Genomic DNA, 17177 nt, shown 5'->3' on the forward strand with positions numbered 1-17177 from the left:
ATTGTTTATTATATTGACAAGATAGTAAAGTGACCGCTATAACAATGGAAATACATGTCCTCAAAGATGGAAGGCGGGCGATTTGAGAGCAGGTGGGAACATTCTAGCCAATGAGAGGGCCGAAACGAGTGGCCCTAGAGATAGATAGAGGACTCATCTTTGTATGTGCGATTATAGTGTCTGTGACAGCGCCTTTGAGGCTATCTCCATTTTAAAGTTGTAAATTATCTTCTTCTTCATCGGCTAAGTGCTCCCAACTCATAGGAATCCCCACCTAGTTGACGGCTTTAATGGTAGAAGCCCTCAATGGCAATGTCCATGCTTGAACGTGTTATATGATGAGTCCTCTATCTATCTCTATGACAACAGGCACAACTCCGATATGAAGTCGTGTTTTTCAAAGTTGCCGAAATGCCACGTCCGTACACCATTACGAAACTTCTATTGATAAAATGATCCTCCACATAGCAAATAAAATATACAACATTTTGTCATTGAGTGTCGAACCAAATTCGACACTCAATGACCATACAAACAAATCGTATTTTCGTTGACAGATTTTGGGCTGAGTAAAACCTCTCGCTTCACCTCTTCCTCTCTGGATGTAGTGAATTTGAAGAGGAGTAAAGATGGCGGAGAACAGCGGCACAGATCCCACTGTGGATTCCAACGTTGTTGAAAATGCTGCCTCAGACGGGACTATGATCGTGGTCACGGTAAAAACTCCGAAAGATAAAGAGGAGATAGCGATCTCGGAGGATTCTTCTGTCGCACAGGTATTTGCATTTATTTACACAGTCAGTTATGCAAGTCATGCTGTGGCTAACAAGCATACATCGAAGTTAGCTAGCCAACTATTACCTAGCTAGTTTACGATGTTAAGTGGGAAGAATTATCCCAATTTCCCGACTAGTAATCTTTCTTTTCACCTTGTCCATTTCCTTAAATCGGTTCCTAATAGTAGTTTGATTGTGCAAAACACGAATCGGCACTGTATAAAGACATATATAGCAAGCATGAGCTAGCTAACTACGTAACTAGCTAACGTTAGCTTGTGAGCAAGCTAGCCAGCTACGTTTTGTCGCTGTCAGGCTCATCTAGCTAGCTAATTTGAGCTGCGATCAGGCTAGCTGATAACCGGCTAGCCAACGGAGGCTCCGGCCATTGCGAAAGCCAATTGGGAAACGGATTGGTATAATTGTGGAACGTTCCAACAGGAATCTGTTCAAAAAACTTAGTAAAGTACAACGTTGCCAACAAACAACGCATACAGTAGCATGATCCATTTAACTAGCTGCCGAATAGGCATCAACTCACCACGTAGCTTATTCTTAGTGTTTGTCCACCAGAGTGAGGACAGACCAGGAGTAAATCTGGTGAGTGAAAAATTTAGTAAAATAGCTCACACCCTACCCGGTATCTTATTCTGCCGATATACAACTTTATATGCGTTGTTTGTTGGCAACCTTGTTATGGAACATATTCATGTTGGAACGTTCCACAAATTATACCCACCCTCGGGAAACTGATCGTAATCTTACGCCTTGCGACATGGTTAATGCTGTATTTGGTGACTTCCTAAACCATTAACATTTGACCTCATGGTTCTTATAAAACTAAAAGCGACAGCTAGCAGATTCACATAGTTAGCTAGCTAACGTTAGATTTCGAGATAGCTAAGCCAATATAACTTTTCTTTTTTTTACCAACACTGAATGATTTTGGTGTGTACCTATCGTCTTTATTCCCATTTGTCTTCACCGGCCACTTCATTCTGTCTCTTGCATACAGTTTAAAGAGGAGATATCCAAAAGGTTTAATGCCAAGCAGGACCAGCTGGTGTTGATTTTTGCTGGCAAAATCTTAAAAGATGGAGACACACTGAACCAACACGGCATCAAGGACGGACTCACTGTTCACCTTGTCATCAAGACTGCTCCCAAGTAAGAATATTTTCTTGTCCACTATTCTAGTAACATCATTGTGTACATAATGGGTGATACATAATGGGAACATTTAGGTTGTTAATGACCTCGCATTTTCTCCAGGGCCACAGTTGGTGGCACATCCCAGTCCTCTGCATCCAGCTCTGGGACCCCCCAGGCCAACAGCAGCATCAACCCCAGCGCGGTGCCCAATACCAGCACAACACCAGGCACTGGGCCTACCCCAGCCTCCACACAGCCACCCAACTTACTGAGTTAGTGACCCAGTCCCCACTAAACCATCTCACAGAAAGACGACTATATCGCCTTACAACTACTCAACATCCACACAACTAGGCATTAACCTATATCCTTCCAGTAATCCACCGCCCCCTTGTGTCTGCATAGGTGGGTTTGGTGACCTATCTAGCCTGTCAGGCATGGGCATGGGCTCGGCCAACTTCATGGAGATGCAGCAGCAGATGCAGAGACAGCTGATGTCCAACCCGGAGATGCTGTCTCAGATCATGGACAACCCTCTGGTGCAGAACATGATGTCCAACCCAGACCTGATGAGGCAGATGATTGTGACCAACCCTCAGATGCAGCAGCTGATGGAGCGCAACCCTGAGATCTCCCACATGCTCAACAACCCTGAACTTATGAGACAGGTCAGGTCTGGTGCTCAGATGGGTCCTTTGCCCAAGGTGTCATAGACTTGATTTTGGGGAATCATTGTGTGTCTTGTCTTTATTTGAATCCCTCTAAAGAACCGACGCTTGAAGAGCATATTACTCAAACCATTTTGCTTGTTTATGTAGTTAGCTTGCAATGTAGTTTAAGTGTAAAAAGGTGTCTATGTAACATTGCAAATGTACATAGGCTTAAACTAGACTGCACCACTCTCAAAACGGTGGGAGGAATGGATGTGAGGTGGCTCATGCGCAGATGCATAATGTTAACTCCCTTCCTCTCTTCAGACCATGGAGTTGGCAAGGAACCCAGCCATGATGCAAGAGATGATGCGTAACCAGGACCGGGCGCTTAGCAACCTGGAGAGCATCCCTGGGGGATACAACGCCCTCCGGAGGATGTACACAGACATCCAGGAGCCTATGTTTAGTGCCGCTAGAGAGCAGGTAGCTATTATTCCTGTGAATACCATATGTAGACAATTGTCTTGAATCAAATCCGGTTGTGTGACTTAGTCCACTTTTCTTTTCTTTTTTTCATAGTTTGGAAACAATCCCTTCTCTGCTTTGGGAGGCAACTTAGACTCTGGCGTGCAGCCCTCCAGAACAGAGAACAGGGAACCCTTACCAAACCCCTGGGGACCCCCTGGAACGACCCCCTCAGAGAGCAGGGGGACTGGCGCCTCCACGACAACAACCTCCTCCACTGGCGGGACTGCACCCAGTGCCTCCAACCCCCTGGGCATCAACGCCTCTGGGCTGGGCAACGGTAAGACCACTACCTCAGAAGAAGCACTTTCACCTTTTAGTCAATCTGCAAAACTATATTTCCCCTTACACCTGTATTAACATACCACCCTTGAGTATAACCCATGTTTTGCTGCTTAGCTGATCCGTCTGTTTCTTACATTCCACTCCCTATAATCTGTCCAGGTGTGTTCGGTAGCCCTGGCATGCAGAGTCTGATGCAGCAGATCTCTGAGAACCCCCAGCTCATGCAGAACATGCTGTCTGCGCCCTACATGCGCAGTATGATGCAGTCGCTGGCGCAGAACCCTGACCTCGCCTCGCAGGTCTGCACAACTTTATCCCTCTCTGCAGTAGGATTCAGAAGTCCTGAATCCTACTGATAAGATGAATATTCTAGGCTATTTTGTGTGACAAGTAGAATCATTGCTTAATCCTATACTATTTTCCTCAGGCAATGCTGAACAACCCCCTCTTTGCCGGAAACCCCCAGTTACAGGAACAGTTGAGACATCAGATGCCGGTCTTTCTCCAACAGGTCAGATTTCTGTCTCCAGTTATGCACTTTAGTTCCACATAGTGACAAAAAGAAAGACGACAGAGTGTTATGGAAGGCATTGAGTTTCTAACTGTGACTAAATGGAACATCATTTGGATTGACCAAATGGATGGTTATTTTACAGATGCAGAATCCTGAGTCACTGTCCGTGATGACTAACCCCCGGGCCATGCAAGCTCTCATGCAGATCCAGCAGGGCCTGCAGACCCTACAGACGGAAGCCCCCGGGCTCATGCCCAGGTACTGTACCAACTGTTATCCAGTAGATGTTTACTGGAGAGACTCGTGCTTTATACATTTGATTTTCTTGATGATGCCACTTTAACTATGATTCTTCTCCTAGTTTGGCTCCTGGTGAGATCCCAGTGATTCCTCCAACCACAGGAGGCAGTGTGGCCCCAGAAACCCTTCCTCCCCCAACACAGGGCTCGAATCCCACCGCTGCCACTAACCCATCCCAGCAACAGCAGCAGCTCATGCAGCAGATGTTACAGATGTTTGCTGGGGGAGGAGGCGGCTCATCGGTATGTCATTGAGCTGTAAACACAATTTCTGACTTTCTACTTGGTAACTATACTTTGCTATTGTCCAGTGGGTTAGCATTAGCTTTGTGTTTCTACTGGCTTCATTGACCTAAAACCAATTAATACTGGCACTGAGACTTGTCTCCTAACAGTCACTCAAATAGGACCCCAGCACCATTTTCCACGCAGGCTCATATAAAAAGGACTTTGGCTATGCTCCCTTTCACAGACCCAGACCGGAACCCCGGAGGTGCGGTTTCAGCAGCAGCTGGACCAGCTCAGCGCCATGGGCTTCATCAACCGCGAGGCCAACTTGCAGGCCCTCATCGCTACTGGGGGAGACATCAATGCTGCCATTGAGAGACTGCTGGGTTCCCAGCCATCCTAACTCCCTTAGCCCCCTGAGATTACCGGGAGAGAAGGGTTAGGGGGGGGGGGGCTGGAGTGGGAGATTACAAATGAACACAATCCATCACAGTCTGACAAGCCCCTCAGATAGACTCAATTGAATTCCAATTACTATTCATCTCTTTGGCTGATCTGTGAATCGTAGGAAAGATATGGGGGCAGGAAGTGGGTGTTCAGATTCAAGTTTCTATTGGAGAGACCTCATATCAACCCTGTGGAATGATGACATCGCTGCAAAATGACGCCACCACTAACATGACTACTTCCTCTGTTGACTATGGGAGACTATTTCTGAAATGACTGTGCCCATTTGCTGGAAATGCATGAGGTTGCCAACTTAACCCATCTTAATGGATTGTGTTTAGCCGGTAACAAGTTGAAATTTGGAGGAATATGAGTGTTGAAATCATAGGTCAGAGGAATCCCTCATTCTTTCATTTTCATGAGAGCCTGCTTGTTTTTACTTAATTTCACTCTATCATGCCTGATTGGCTAGTATTTATTACAGGGGCTGTAGAAGTTACCTTCTCTTTTCTTTACCACTCACCTTCAGTTTACCTTCTGCTTTAAGAATTTCTTGACATTTTGATGTGTTCCTTCAAAACTGATACAGGCTGTTGGATTCTCTGTTTGAGCACTATAGCGCCCCTGGTTCAGCTGTTTGCTTACACTTTCAGCTTTTTTGGAAGGGATGATTTTCAGATTGGAAGGTCAAGCAAGGTAGCTTGGTGAGCTCTGTAGTTAATGCTACATTGAGTCAATGAATGCTATTGAGTGTAAATTCTTCAACAGTTTAGGCTCTGATTATGGGTTAAGTGATCAGACCTCAATGGTTTTAATCTGAGCAATGATAAAAATGCAGACACCATTTACGTTAACCATTTTGTCTATTTTCATACAAGCAGTGATGTAGTGCCTGATAAAAATGTATGTATTGTTTTCAGCAATATATTCCAAAATAATTTGAGTCTATAATGAAAAAGTGTACTAATGGCATAGAGAATTATTTTTCTTAAACCCATACATATTAGTTGCAGTACCTACATTTAAAGAAAATCTGTTCAGCTCTGCCTTTTTCTCCGAGTCCCTTCACTCTGTTATCTATTCTAATAATAACTTTCAAGAAATGTGATCAAGTGTGTGGTGGTGATTCATTTAGTTCAAAAGCATGGTCTACACCAGTAGTCTTCACTCCTGATCCTGGAGGGATGTACCCTATGTCCTATGCTGAATTCAGATTATCAATCCTTCTCAAAATGCACACTTGTTCATCACACCTCAGATTTAAAAGCACTGGACTGGACTGCAGTGAGAAATGTGGTGGAAACTCCATTTAGCCCAAGCTTACGCCAATCCGCACCCTTTTGGCAGAGTAAAATTGGAATTGAGTATAAGCCCAGCACAAGCACATCTGATTCAGCTTTTCATGATCTTGATGAGTAGGTAGTGTTGTAGACTTAGCCTGTTCACACTGACTGCAACCCTCTAGGACCAGGTGTGATTAACACTAGTCTACATTGTCTATGTTATGGAATTACATGAACTTGATATGGATGATTTGTTCAACTTGTACGGGAATTGTTGTGTGTAGTCTGAGGGGTGGGAAAGTTAGTGGTGACCATGCATATTTGGTAGCTCATTAAAGGACCAAGCTTGAAAATATAAATTGTGAACTGTAATAAACATTGAAGTATCTTAATGGCGATTAAGCTGTTTTAACATTCACCAGAGTGGAGCTTGGATTCGTTTATGTTCCTCCATGATGACCAAATGAATAATAAGCATGGATATCTTAGATCTTCAATTTATGATAATTTCATATAACTTTGAAGATCCTAGTCTAAAATGGTGGCTAAAGGAAAGCTGTGTAAATTATAAACAAATGACTAGGGCTAGTTCAGTCTCATCAATTATGCTTGGGCTGTGACGTTGAAAGCAATGCAAGTGTTAGACTCATCCGGCGTCTCTGCAAAGAGATTACTCGGGGTAGCTATTAAGATTTTTTAACTGATTGGAATCCCATGTCTGAAAATATGATGGGGATATATGCCATTTTGTGCCCTTGATATACCATCTTGTGCCTTTCAATAATGGCAATTAGCCACAGTCAGGATACTGCAGTTAACTATGTTCTTCTAATACAGATTCCCCCCCAGTCCCCTTACTCAGACAAGTGTTAAACATCTCAGGAGCAACATGAAAAGGATATCAATTCTATAATTGGGGCAGATCTGAGCTGAATAAGTGCACTTTGAATATATTATTCCAGTGACCGGTTTCAATCGTCTGGAACGCACCCAGTGCCATTCCCATAATGCATTACGATTTGTATCAGGAAGTTGAAGGAGTCAGCTGACTGGATTGTGTTTGCGTTGTTGTTGAAGTCACTGAACTGGATGATAAAATACACTTCATAATTTCGCCTAAATTAATTGAGTTGCTGCAAAGTATTGCTCACTCCAACCATGTTGCGGCCAAAAGCATTGACGCAAGTTCTCAGCCAGGCAAATACAAGCGGAGTACAAAGCACACTGTAAGTACTGAGTGGCAGAGGTGCGTGAATATAGCGTTATTTTCTTCTAACTAGCTAAATCGGTTAATTATTTGTTCTTAAGATGACTTGTAACGACAGCTACCTACATGTAGGTAAGTCTTAGCTAACACTCTCCATGGCTAACTTATTTACATGTTCTCCCCGCAGATTGTTAAATAATGAAGGGTCTCTTTTGGCTTACTCTGGCTATGGGGACACTGACGCTCGAGTGACCGCTGCCATCGCAAGTAACATCTGGTCGGCCTATGACAAGAATGGGCATCAAGCTTTTAACGAAGATAAACTGAAATTCATTCTGATGGATTGCATGGTTAGTTTGAACTAAATGGTCTAGTTATTATGCATGAACCAAATGTTTGTTACATAATTCTGCCTTGCGTTGGTTATCCATTGAGTATCAGAGTCAGAGGCTCCAGAGAAAGTATGCTGTATGCCCTATAACGTTAGTTAAATAGTGGTAGAAAAGGATGACCTAGGCTAGTTGGCAGCTTGGGAGGTAGTATCACCAAAGGTCAATTGAAATTCAATGTACAGTGGGCTCCAAAATTACTGGCACCCCTGACTGGCAATGCACAAACAATACTTTAAAAAATATAAACAATATAATTATAGAGATAAACTCAAAATACCAACATGTGAATAATACTGTGCTTTATTAATGTTTCAATGGAACCCACCAAAATAATTTATTGATTTAATTAAAAGTCAATGTCCTCCAAATCAAGGTTTCACAATTAATGGCACCCTTAAATATTATTGTAAATAACATCTACCAAAATTAAACCAGGAATTATATTCCACTTATTTAAGTTTATCTAAGTGTTAAGGAACTATATTGAGCCATTACATCACTTCCTTTTTCACTAGGGTATAAAAATGAGGTAACACACATGCAATATCCCTTTGTCATCCAACACCATGAAGAATAGAAAAGAACTGGCAGTTCAAAAGGGGCAGATGGTCGTAGACCTTCATAAATCTGGTAATGGCTACAAGAAGATCCACAAACGATTGAATATATGACTGAGCACTGTCAGGGCAATTACTAAAACATTCAAAAGATATGGAACAGTTGAAATCCTCACAGGTAGAGGACGCAAATGCATTTTGCCCCCCAGGATAGGGAGGAGGATCGTGAGAGAAGTAACAAAATTCCCAAGAATCACTGTGAAAGAATTCCAGGCCTTGGTGGCGTCTTGGGGTCACCAGGTTTTAAAAAGCACCATCAGACGCCACCTCCACAACCACAGGCTCTTTGGAAGGATTGCCAGAAGAAAGCCCTTAATGACCCCAAGACACAGACGCAAGCGCTTGGAGTTTGCCAAACGTCATTTAAATTATGATTGGAAGAAGGTGCTCTGGTCAGATGAGACCAAAATTGAACGTTTTGGTCACATACAGCATCGGCATGTTTGGCGTTGAAACAGAGATGCATACAAGGAGAGGCACCTCATACCCACGGTGAAATATGGTGGTGGGTCAGTGATGTTTTGGGGCTGTTTTAATTCCAGATGTCCAGAGGCACTAGTTAAGATTGATGGCATAATGAATTCCACCAAGTATCAGGCAATTCTGGCTGACAATCTGGTTGCCTCTGCCAGAAGTCTGGGACTTGGCCGTATGTGGACTTTGCAACAAGACAATGACCCAAAACAGACCTCAAGATCCACACAGAAATGGTTCTGTGACAACAAAATCAATGTTCTGCCATGGCCATCTCAGTCACCGGTCCTCAATCCAATCGAAAACCTGTGGGCTGAGTTGAAGAGGGCAGTTGATAAGCGCAAACCCAAGAATGTGAAGGATCTTGAAAGGATCTGCATAGAGGAATGGTCCAAAATCCCTCCAAATGTGTTCCTTAACCTTGTCAAACATTACAGGAAAAGACCATGCTGTTGTCCTTGCCAGAGGTGGTGGCACTAAGTACTAAATGAGGAGTTCCAATAATTATGAAACCTTGATTTTGGTGAAATGTATTTTGTATTAAATAATTGTATGATTTTGGTGGGTTCCATTGAAACATTAAAGTACTGTATTTCTCACATGTTGGTATTTTGAGTTTCTCTAGAATTATATTGTTTATTTTAAGTATTGTTTGTGCATTGCCAGTCAGGGGTGCCAGTAATTTTGGAGCCCACTGCATTTTTATCTATTCCTTTCTTATCTTATCTTTGCAGGAAGGCAGGGTGGCCATCACACGGGTAGCTAACCTACTGCTGTGCATGTATGCCAAAGAGACAGTGGGCTTTGGAATGCTTAAAGCCAAGGTGAGGAAGAATACTTTGAGTGTGGATGACATTGGTGTGCAAATTGTGTTGTATTTGAAAGGACAAAACACCAATGACTATTTCCTGAAGAGAACAAGTATGTATGTCATTTTAAAGAGCCATGAGCACAGACCATGTCTGCATACCATACTAAGCATATATCTCCTGTCTGTATGGTATTTTTAGGCTGAAGCGCTGGTACTGTACCTGGAGGAACCTTTAACCCAAGTTGCTGCATCATAGGGGAAGTCTGGCTGGAGCGTTGTCTTCAATTTTGTCTCCCGTGATAATACATGAACACTTGTTGCTTATGTGAATGCTTCACCTGGTCTTCATGAACCACCGCAGTCTGTGTATGAATGAACTGAGTATTTGTCTTCTGATTACTGTATTTATACTCCGTGTGCTCTAACTTAATGCTTGAGTTTAGTAATTTGGCCATTTGTGGCATGCAGTTCAAATGTCAAGTTCACACATTGTGTAAGGCTAGCTATGTAAATCTTCAATGAATTTCACTGCCTGCAAGAGGACTCCTTTCCCAGCTGCTGAAAATGCTGACACATTAACTTTAAGGCATTCACTGTTCACCCTAGTCAGAATATTACATTTGTCTGTTGTTGCCACGCAATACCATTTGTGATATCCTTTTGTAACAGGCTATCCATAAACTGTATTTTTTTTCAATTAAAAATCTATACTTTTTTTGTCTTCAAAGATATGAAATACATAAAACCATTTATTTGATTCATACATTAGATTTTTAGTTCTAGTGGTACCAAGGAGTTTTTTGCAGAACTGACATTACAGGTTTGCTGAACAGAACTAAGATTGCATTACCTTGTCAGTTGTTTGACAGTATTCTTCTTACTGATATATATTTGTGTTTGACAATTCAGACCTTTATCAACACTGTTTCTAGGTCCCTTTTACTGTTGCTTTGTGTTCCTGGTAACAGAACCAGGGGTTTATTCATTAGTTGCATACCGTAGCAAAACGTTTGCAATAAATTAGGTTCTATTTGACAGGTAGGTCCCTCCCTGTTTCGTTTGCTTCCGTTTGGTTCGTAGTGAATACACCTCAGAGGAAGCAATGATTGTCTCTCGCCATGTAAAAGGGCAAGGGAAACAGTAATTTCATGAAGACAATCATTTGGTTTGTCCAGCAGGTGGCATGTAGCTATTTTTTTTTCATACAGTTGCTCATGTAGTTGTCCTACCTGTTCAACCTGCCATAGACTTACACCAAGCCACTCCCCCAACCCCCATCATTCCTCAGCAGAACTACCTGATGACACAGTGGAGCAAGTTCCTTGTAAACAATCTAGGTTTCTATTAAACGTAGAGGGGGACAGGTGACTTGCAAAGTGTTTGTGCGGCTCTTTTAAATCTGAAGATTAGGGTGAGTGGCTTCTGGGGAAGTGTCATCTTTCCTTTCTCCCCTCACACTCTGAGAGCTGGACCACTGAAGGTGTACCTCATGGGTTCAGATGAGGCCTACAACTTTGTCTTTAAGGGTGAGTCCTTGTTCTTTCACATTTAACAGATTGATTTCTGAAATCTGTTAAATTCAGTAGTGATTGCATACATTTTCAGACTTTTTTGCTTACTGGTCTTTTATGGGAATTGAAATCACAACCTTGGTGTTGCAAGTGCCATGCTCTACTAACTGAGCCACCATTATGATATAGTGTATATGTCAACAGAGTGACTCTGAAACCTACTTTTTCTGTAGTTAGAGCTAGTGCAGTGTTGCTCAGTACAGACAACCATTGGATTCTCTCACTTGGTGTGTGTATGCTAAGGCTAGAAGCTAAGTGCCAGCACAGTATCAAAAGCACACAGTAGATTGTTAGTAACACATCTGCCACACAGATAGGATGCAGGTCACTCCCACCTGTGTTGAAATTACAGAAAAAGTCTAGGGTGTGTCCTGGAACAGGACACCCCCTGTTTCAGAAGCAAGTTGCCTTGCATAGTGCATACACTCAAGAAATATTGGCAATTATGTTTACGCCAGTCCTGTAGTACAGGGCGTCTCAGAGTAGGAGTACTGATCTAGGATCAGTTTAGCATGTTAGGTCATGATGAATATGACTGTATGAACAGATCCTGATCAGCACTCCCACTCTGAGATGCTTTGTGGATACGAGCCCAGGTCTAGGAGTTTTATCCAGTACTTTTAAGAATGCATCTAACCTTGAGGTTCATTAATAAGCTACTGTTGGTATTTTACAAGTCAAGACAGTGCTATTTCAAGAATGTTGCTATTTCTATGAACTTGAATGCAATTTCTCTGTAACTGAATACATTCTCGACCTCCAACTGTTATTGTGGTGAGTTTCACAAGCTTGTCAATATCATTCCATGAAAACACACATTCCTGAATATTTGATCCTATCACTCTTTCCATTATGTCTATAGTCACACCAGAGAAGCATGTGTGCTGTTTCACTACATGACTTACTAAGTCCTATATGCTACAGGCATGGAAGAGGAGGTGATGTTGTGCATGATGAGGTGAAGTGATTTGTCGATTAGGGAAACAAGAAAACCCGGTTAGTTGGACCAGGGGATGTTGATGAAGTCAAATTTTGTGTTTTCACTGAACCACATCGAAGTTTCTGCCATTCATTCTGGAACGAAGAACTAGGCTTAATTCTACTATAGCTTTATTTTTTAAACCATCCAGACATCATAAAGTAAAATCGAAATGATTCCCTGCTTTGATTGTCTAAAAGTAAATGCAGCTTTTATATGTAAATAAGTTGAGGGAACTGCTCAGTCATAAATCAATTCAAGTAAATCTGATGAGTTTTTCCCGCAACTTACAACTTATTACTTATACCCTTTTGCCTCAGAACAAAGTCAAACCAGGCCAGTAGAGTGCTTCAAGGCCTCTTATCCTATTTGCCATGGAAACCAGGGATATTGTTTGCATAAGAGGTTACTGAGTATGGGAGGGGAAATGGCAACATTTTCATCTCACCTAATAAAAACCAAAAGCAGAACAATGATCTGCCAATGGAGTGAACAATTACCCAAAACAAACCAAAGTAGAACATCTCATAAACATTCTTTCCTGCTGCCTGTTTTACACCTCAGGTTAAATCTTAACTGGGTTCGGAGACCAGAAACTGGATAGTTGCTTTAGAATGTAAGTCTGGGAACATGAACAGGCATGATCCCAACATTTTTGCTTTTGACAAATATCTTATCGCCTGTTAAAAGCTCTACAGCATAAATCAGCATGCAGGGAAGATAATCAATACTTGCATATCTTATCCCCACTAGTGTTTTGGAGGGCAATAAATAGAATATGTATTAGGTGACCATACTGAATAAACATGTCACTCTTTTTTTTTAACCTTCTGCACACTGCCGTTTATCACATTCTTGGTTTCCTGGGTACTTACTTCTTAGATCTTTCTTGCTGGTGTGCCATTGGAACTTGGATGCCTATCTTGGTTCAGCTCACATTCTCATGGTTGAGATTAAAGCAGAAATTGGTGTTTGGCTCAGCTCAGTCGGCTGTGTTGAAATCACGGTGTCATTGTGACATGTGGTCAAATTTTCCTATATGTTTGTCAAGTAGGCCAAGGCTGGCTTTCTGAGTCAGCTGCTCACACTAGAAGCAAACACATGAGTCACTGAAACATACAGGGGGGCTTCATTGTTCCTTGTACCTCATCTGTTTGGACTCAGTATTGCTCACAGCAAGATAGAGTATCAGTGTAAACTGTACCACCTGATTTTATTAGTTGCTTCCTCTTTTGAAGGCCTGTTTCATTACAGGAAATTCCCCAAGAGCAATGCAATAAATCCCCCCCCCCCCCCTCGCTGGTTCTCCTTTGGTTCTCTTCAACAACTGACCCCTCATCACTGTATATACTACATATCTCTTATCTCTTAACCTACACAGCATAATAATAACATATTAGCTCCCATTTCCTAGATGATAATTAACACGAACAAGCATGATAATTCATTTTAAAGACACCTGAGCCATGATTTTGATGCTACTTCTCAGATGGTTTGTGCTACATTCCTCACTTAACATAATTATCCCAGTAACTATTTGCACGGGTGTGGTGCTGTTTCTGTCATAGAACACCGTTGTGAAGAGAGTCCTAATGATATAATGGGAATAATGCACAGCAGACTAAGACTGAGGGTTTACTGAGGGTTTAGGGTAGGGTTAGTGATATTGAGTGGGCTGTTTGATGACACACCGAGGCCTCACCTAAGAGTTACGCTATGTGCAGGAAGTTCAGGGAGCAGCCTTATTGTAGTTATGAGTTGGTGTTAATCAATGGGATGACATGAGTGAGATTATTACAGTAAAGAAAGAGATACATTGAAGAATCATAGTTTTTGTGTGAAAAAAACATGGCTTACTCTCATTATTGTAATTCCATATGTGTTGTGGCCTGAAATGGCACCTTGAGGCTCTACACCTGATACTATTGTGCGTCTGCACTATGGCAATATAAAGTGTTCCCCGTCTAGGATGAAACACCTAGTCCCCTTCATTCACATTATAGAGACTCACTGGGGATGTAAAGCACATATTCAAACATCTTTCTGGTGCACTAGAACTCATGCCCTCCTCTCCCCCTTCTTTCTTCTCCAGTGGTTCTCATAGGTGAGTCCGGCGTTGGCAAGAGCAACCTGCTCTCCCGCTTCACCAAGAACGAGTTCAACCACGACAGCCGCACCACCATCGGGGTGGAGTTCAGCACACGCACAATTCAACTGAAAAGTCTCATCATCAAGGCTCAAATCTGGGACACGGCTGGGCTGGAGCGGTACAGGGCCATCACCTCTGCGTGAGTAATCTGGGTGAAACTGTGGACCCACATACACACACACACACACACAAAGGGACCATTTCTCACTATTGTGTGGGCATCTTGGGTGGCATTATAGGCCCAAACACTCCACGTAGAGAGGCACTGGTTTCACATTTTGCCCAGATAGTCTGGAGGAATAAACAGCAGGTTCACTGTTCCAGTCATTTACTACTTGTGCATTTTGGTCTAAATATCCATTATGGCCGGGCATATTCAATACACATCCAGACCCAAACATTTTTCTTCTCTGACTTAATAAGAAATTCCTGACTTGTTTTTTTGTAAAGACTCTGGAAGGGTTAATGGCATGGAAACACGTTTCAAAACAATAAAACTGTGTCCATTCAATTTAATGACATGGAAAATCTGAGAATATGCTATACCACAGCAGGATTAGTTCTTCTCTGTCCAGAGTTTAGTAAATACTTTACTGAATAATTCTCTCATGCACATTTACTTCCCTAGAAATGTCTTTCTGCAATCAAAAACCAAGTCTATTAGAATCTTATAATGCTTTTGTCGGTTCAATGTCTCGTACTATGGAGGCCTACAAGGCATTTCAAGAGAAAAATGGGATGTGGATATGGAGGCATCACCTTTCACATACTTTATAAATATGAATAAAAACATCAGGTTACAGGTAAGGTGTTGACTTATCTCACCACCTCTTTCGCTTTCATATTTTCTCCCTAGTTATTATAGAGGGGCTGTCGGAGCGCTACTGGTCTATGACATCACCAAGCATCTGACCTATGAGAGTGTGGAGCGCTGGCTTAAGGAGCTATATGACCATGCAGACCCTCACATCGTAGTCATGCTGGTGGGCAACAAAACTGATCTGGGGTCAGAGCGATCAGTGCCCACTGAGGATGCCAAGGACTTTGCAGGTACAGCTGCCAAGACTCTGGCACCATGAATATATCCTAGGATAATAACAATGACTCCATTGTAATAAACATAATAAATTGCATAAACTTCAAACTTCAAAATGTTCTTCCCTTATATAGTGAATTGTGGTTTGCCTAGCTAATATACTAATATTCACAACAGCCAATAGGCCAATAGCCTTTATTGGTCCAAACTTGTGGCTTGAGCAGTGCTTGACTTGGGAGCTGAGTACCGCCACCTCAAATGTTCTACTGCTTGAGCGCCTGTTCCTCTTATAGAATATTAGCTCAAAGGTATTGTTGAGCTCCTGCACCTACTGTAAATATAAACAGTATCGGCACCCAAAATGAGTACCAGAACCTATTTCAGTCCATGTCAAGCACTGGGCTTGAGTCACTAGTTCACCCCAAATTTGACAAACCTACATTTTGAGAAAATACTCAGTAAACACTACCTCTCTTGCTCTATGCAGAAAAGAATGGCCTATTGTTCTTAGAGACATCAGCCTTGGAGTCCACAAACGTTGAGACTGCATTCCAAAATGTCCTTGGAGGTAATTGACTTTTATATATTTACAGTACCAACCCTATTATTGATTTGTTTGTTTTTAGCTCTCTAGCTAACCTTGTTTTTTGGTGTAATAGTAGTGCAATTAATGCTCAGTAATTCATCAGTTAAACTGAGTGGAAAGTTGGCATTGCAGAACAAAATGCTTGTGCCACGTTTATTGTTTTGTGTAAGCAGTTGTGTCACTGGCAGTTTGTGGTCAATGTTTTTTTGTCACTGTTTGTTGCACCAGAATTCACACTGTATCCCTGTGCCTCTTCCATCAGAGATTCACAGGAAGGTGAGCAGTAAAGAGGTGACCCGGGGGTCCATTAGTGCCGTGTCTCTGGCCAGCCCCGTCCCCAGAGCTGCAGGCGACCCTGAAGAGAAGAAGCCCTGCTGTAGTTACCTCTGATGGGACAAACCACCCAGTGATGGGGGGGGGCAAAAAGGGGCTGCAAACCCCACCCACCCCCTCATGTGGAATAGAGCACTCCATCTTCCTCTAGTTAGTGTGCCCAAAGGGTGCAAGCCTGATTGAAAAGAATGATGCTGAGCAAGACCACTCTGATGTGACATAGTTAGTTACATGTTGGCAGACAGAATGAGTTTTCCATTCCTAAAGATGATGTAATGTTTATGTACATGGCTGAGGGTCCACCCCCCCCCAAAGAATCCAGCAATCATTTGAATATAAAAATATATCAAACAAAAATGTTGTGTAAACTTCTAAGATTCAACGTTGCTTAGAAGGATTATTTTATTTTATTTTTAAAGGTAGTCAACTGATGTACAGAATATTTTTCATTTTTAGTGACTGTGAGGTTTGACAACAGGTGCCAAAACCATGTTTATCACTTTACACAAAGCATGATTAATTCAATTTGCTGATTCTTATTGAGGTGATTTTACAACAATACAGGAATCTTTTTTTGCACTCAAATGCCAGGTTCATTATTACTTGCCTTATAATTATCACTTTTTACGTTAGATTTCCTTCACAATAATAGCCAATTCATCATAATAATACATCTAAAAATGCATATGCCAATAAGTATAATACACAAACAGCAACTGATAGACAAGAACATAATGGAATAGCCTACATTTTCCATCTGTGAGGATTACTTTTGAATATAATGAAGTTATCCCATTAATGATCAGACATTGACCATATTGATCTCATAAGTAGCCCTTAGCTAAACCTATAATAATAAT

At 42.0% G+C, this 17177-nt stretch overlaps 3 protein-coding genes across 3 annotated transcripts; all 3 read left to right on the top strand.

The window, feature by feature from the left end:
• Nucleotides 1–418: 418 nt before the first annotated feature.
• LOC120048401 (ubiquilin-4-like) lies at nucleotides 419–5987 on the top strand. The gene is made up of 11 exons (XM_038994350.1): nucleotides 419–776; nucleotides 1792–1943; nucleotides 2049–2200; nucleotides 2334–2596; nucleotides 2906–3064; nucleotides 3161–3386; nucleotides 3551–3690; nucleotides 3819–3902; nucleotides 4048–4163; nucleotides 4267–4447; nucleotides 4677–5987. The coding sequence occupies exons 1-11, from the start codon at nucleotides 630–632 to the stop codon at nucleotides 4833–4835; spliced, it is 1779 nt and encodes a 592-aa protein (XP_038850278.1). The 5' UTR covers nucleotides 419–629; the 3' UTR covers nucleotides 4836–5987.
• A 1208-nt stretch (nucleotides 5988–7195) lies between these two features.
• Nucleotides 7196–10378, top strand: LOC120047624 (ragulator complex protein LAMTOR2). Its single transcript, XM_038993166.1, has 4 exons — nucleotides 7196–7388; nucleotides 7557–7719; nucleotides 9587–9676; nucleotides 9863–10378. The coding sequence occupies exons 1-4, from the start codon at nucleotides 7321–7323 to the stop codon at nucleotides 9917–9919; spliced, it is 378 nt and encodes a 125-aa protein (XP_038849094.1). The 5' UTR covers nucleotides 7196–7320; the 3' UTR covers nucleotides 9920–10378.
• A 151-nt stretch (nucleotides 10379–10529) lies between these two features.
• Nucleotides 10530–16569, top strand: LOC120047623 (ras-related protein Rab-25-like). The gene is made up of 5 exons (XM_038993165.1): nucleotides 10530–11189; nucleotides 14306–14501; nucleotides 15219–15412; nucleotides 15886–15966; nucleotides 16247–16569. Exons 1-5 carry the CDS (start codon nucleotides 11153–11155, stop codon nucleotides 16372–16374), a joined length of 636 nt encoding a protein of 211 aa, XP_038849093.1. The 5' UTR covers nucleotides 10530–11152; the 3' UTR covers nucleotides 16375–16569.
• The last annotated feature ends 608 nt before the right edge of the window (nucleotides 16570–17177 follow it).

The sequence above is a fragment of the Salvelinus namaycush genome, chromosome 5, assembly GCF_016432855.1.
Source record: "Salvelinus namaycush isolate Seneca chromosome 5, SaNama_1.0, whole genome shotgun sequence".
Taxonomy (NCBI): Eukaryota; Metazoa; Chordata; class Actinopteri; order Salmoniformes; family Salmonidae; genus Salvelinus; species Salvelinus namaycush.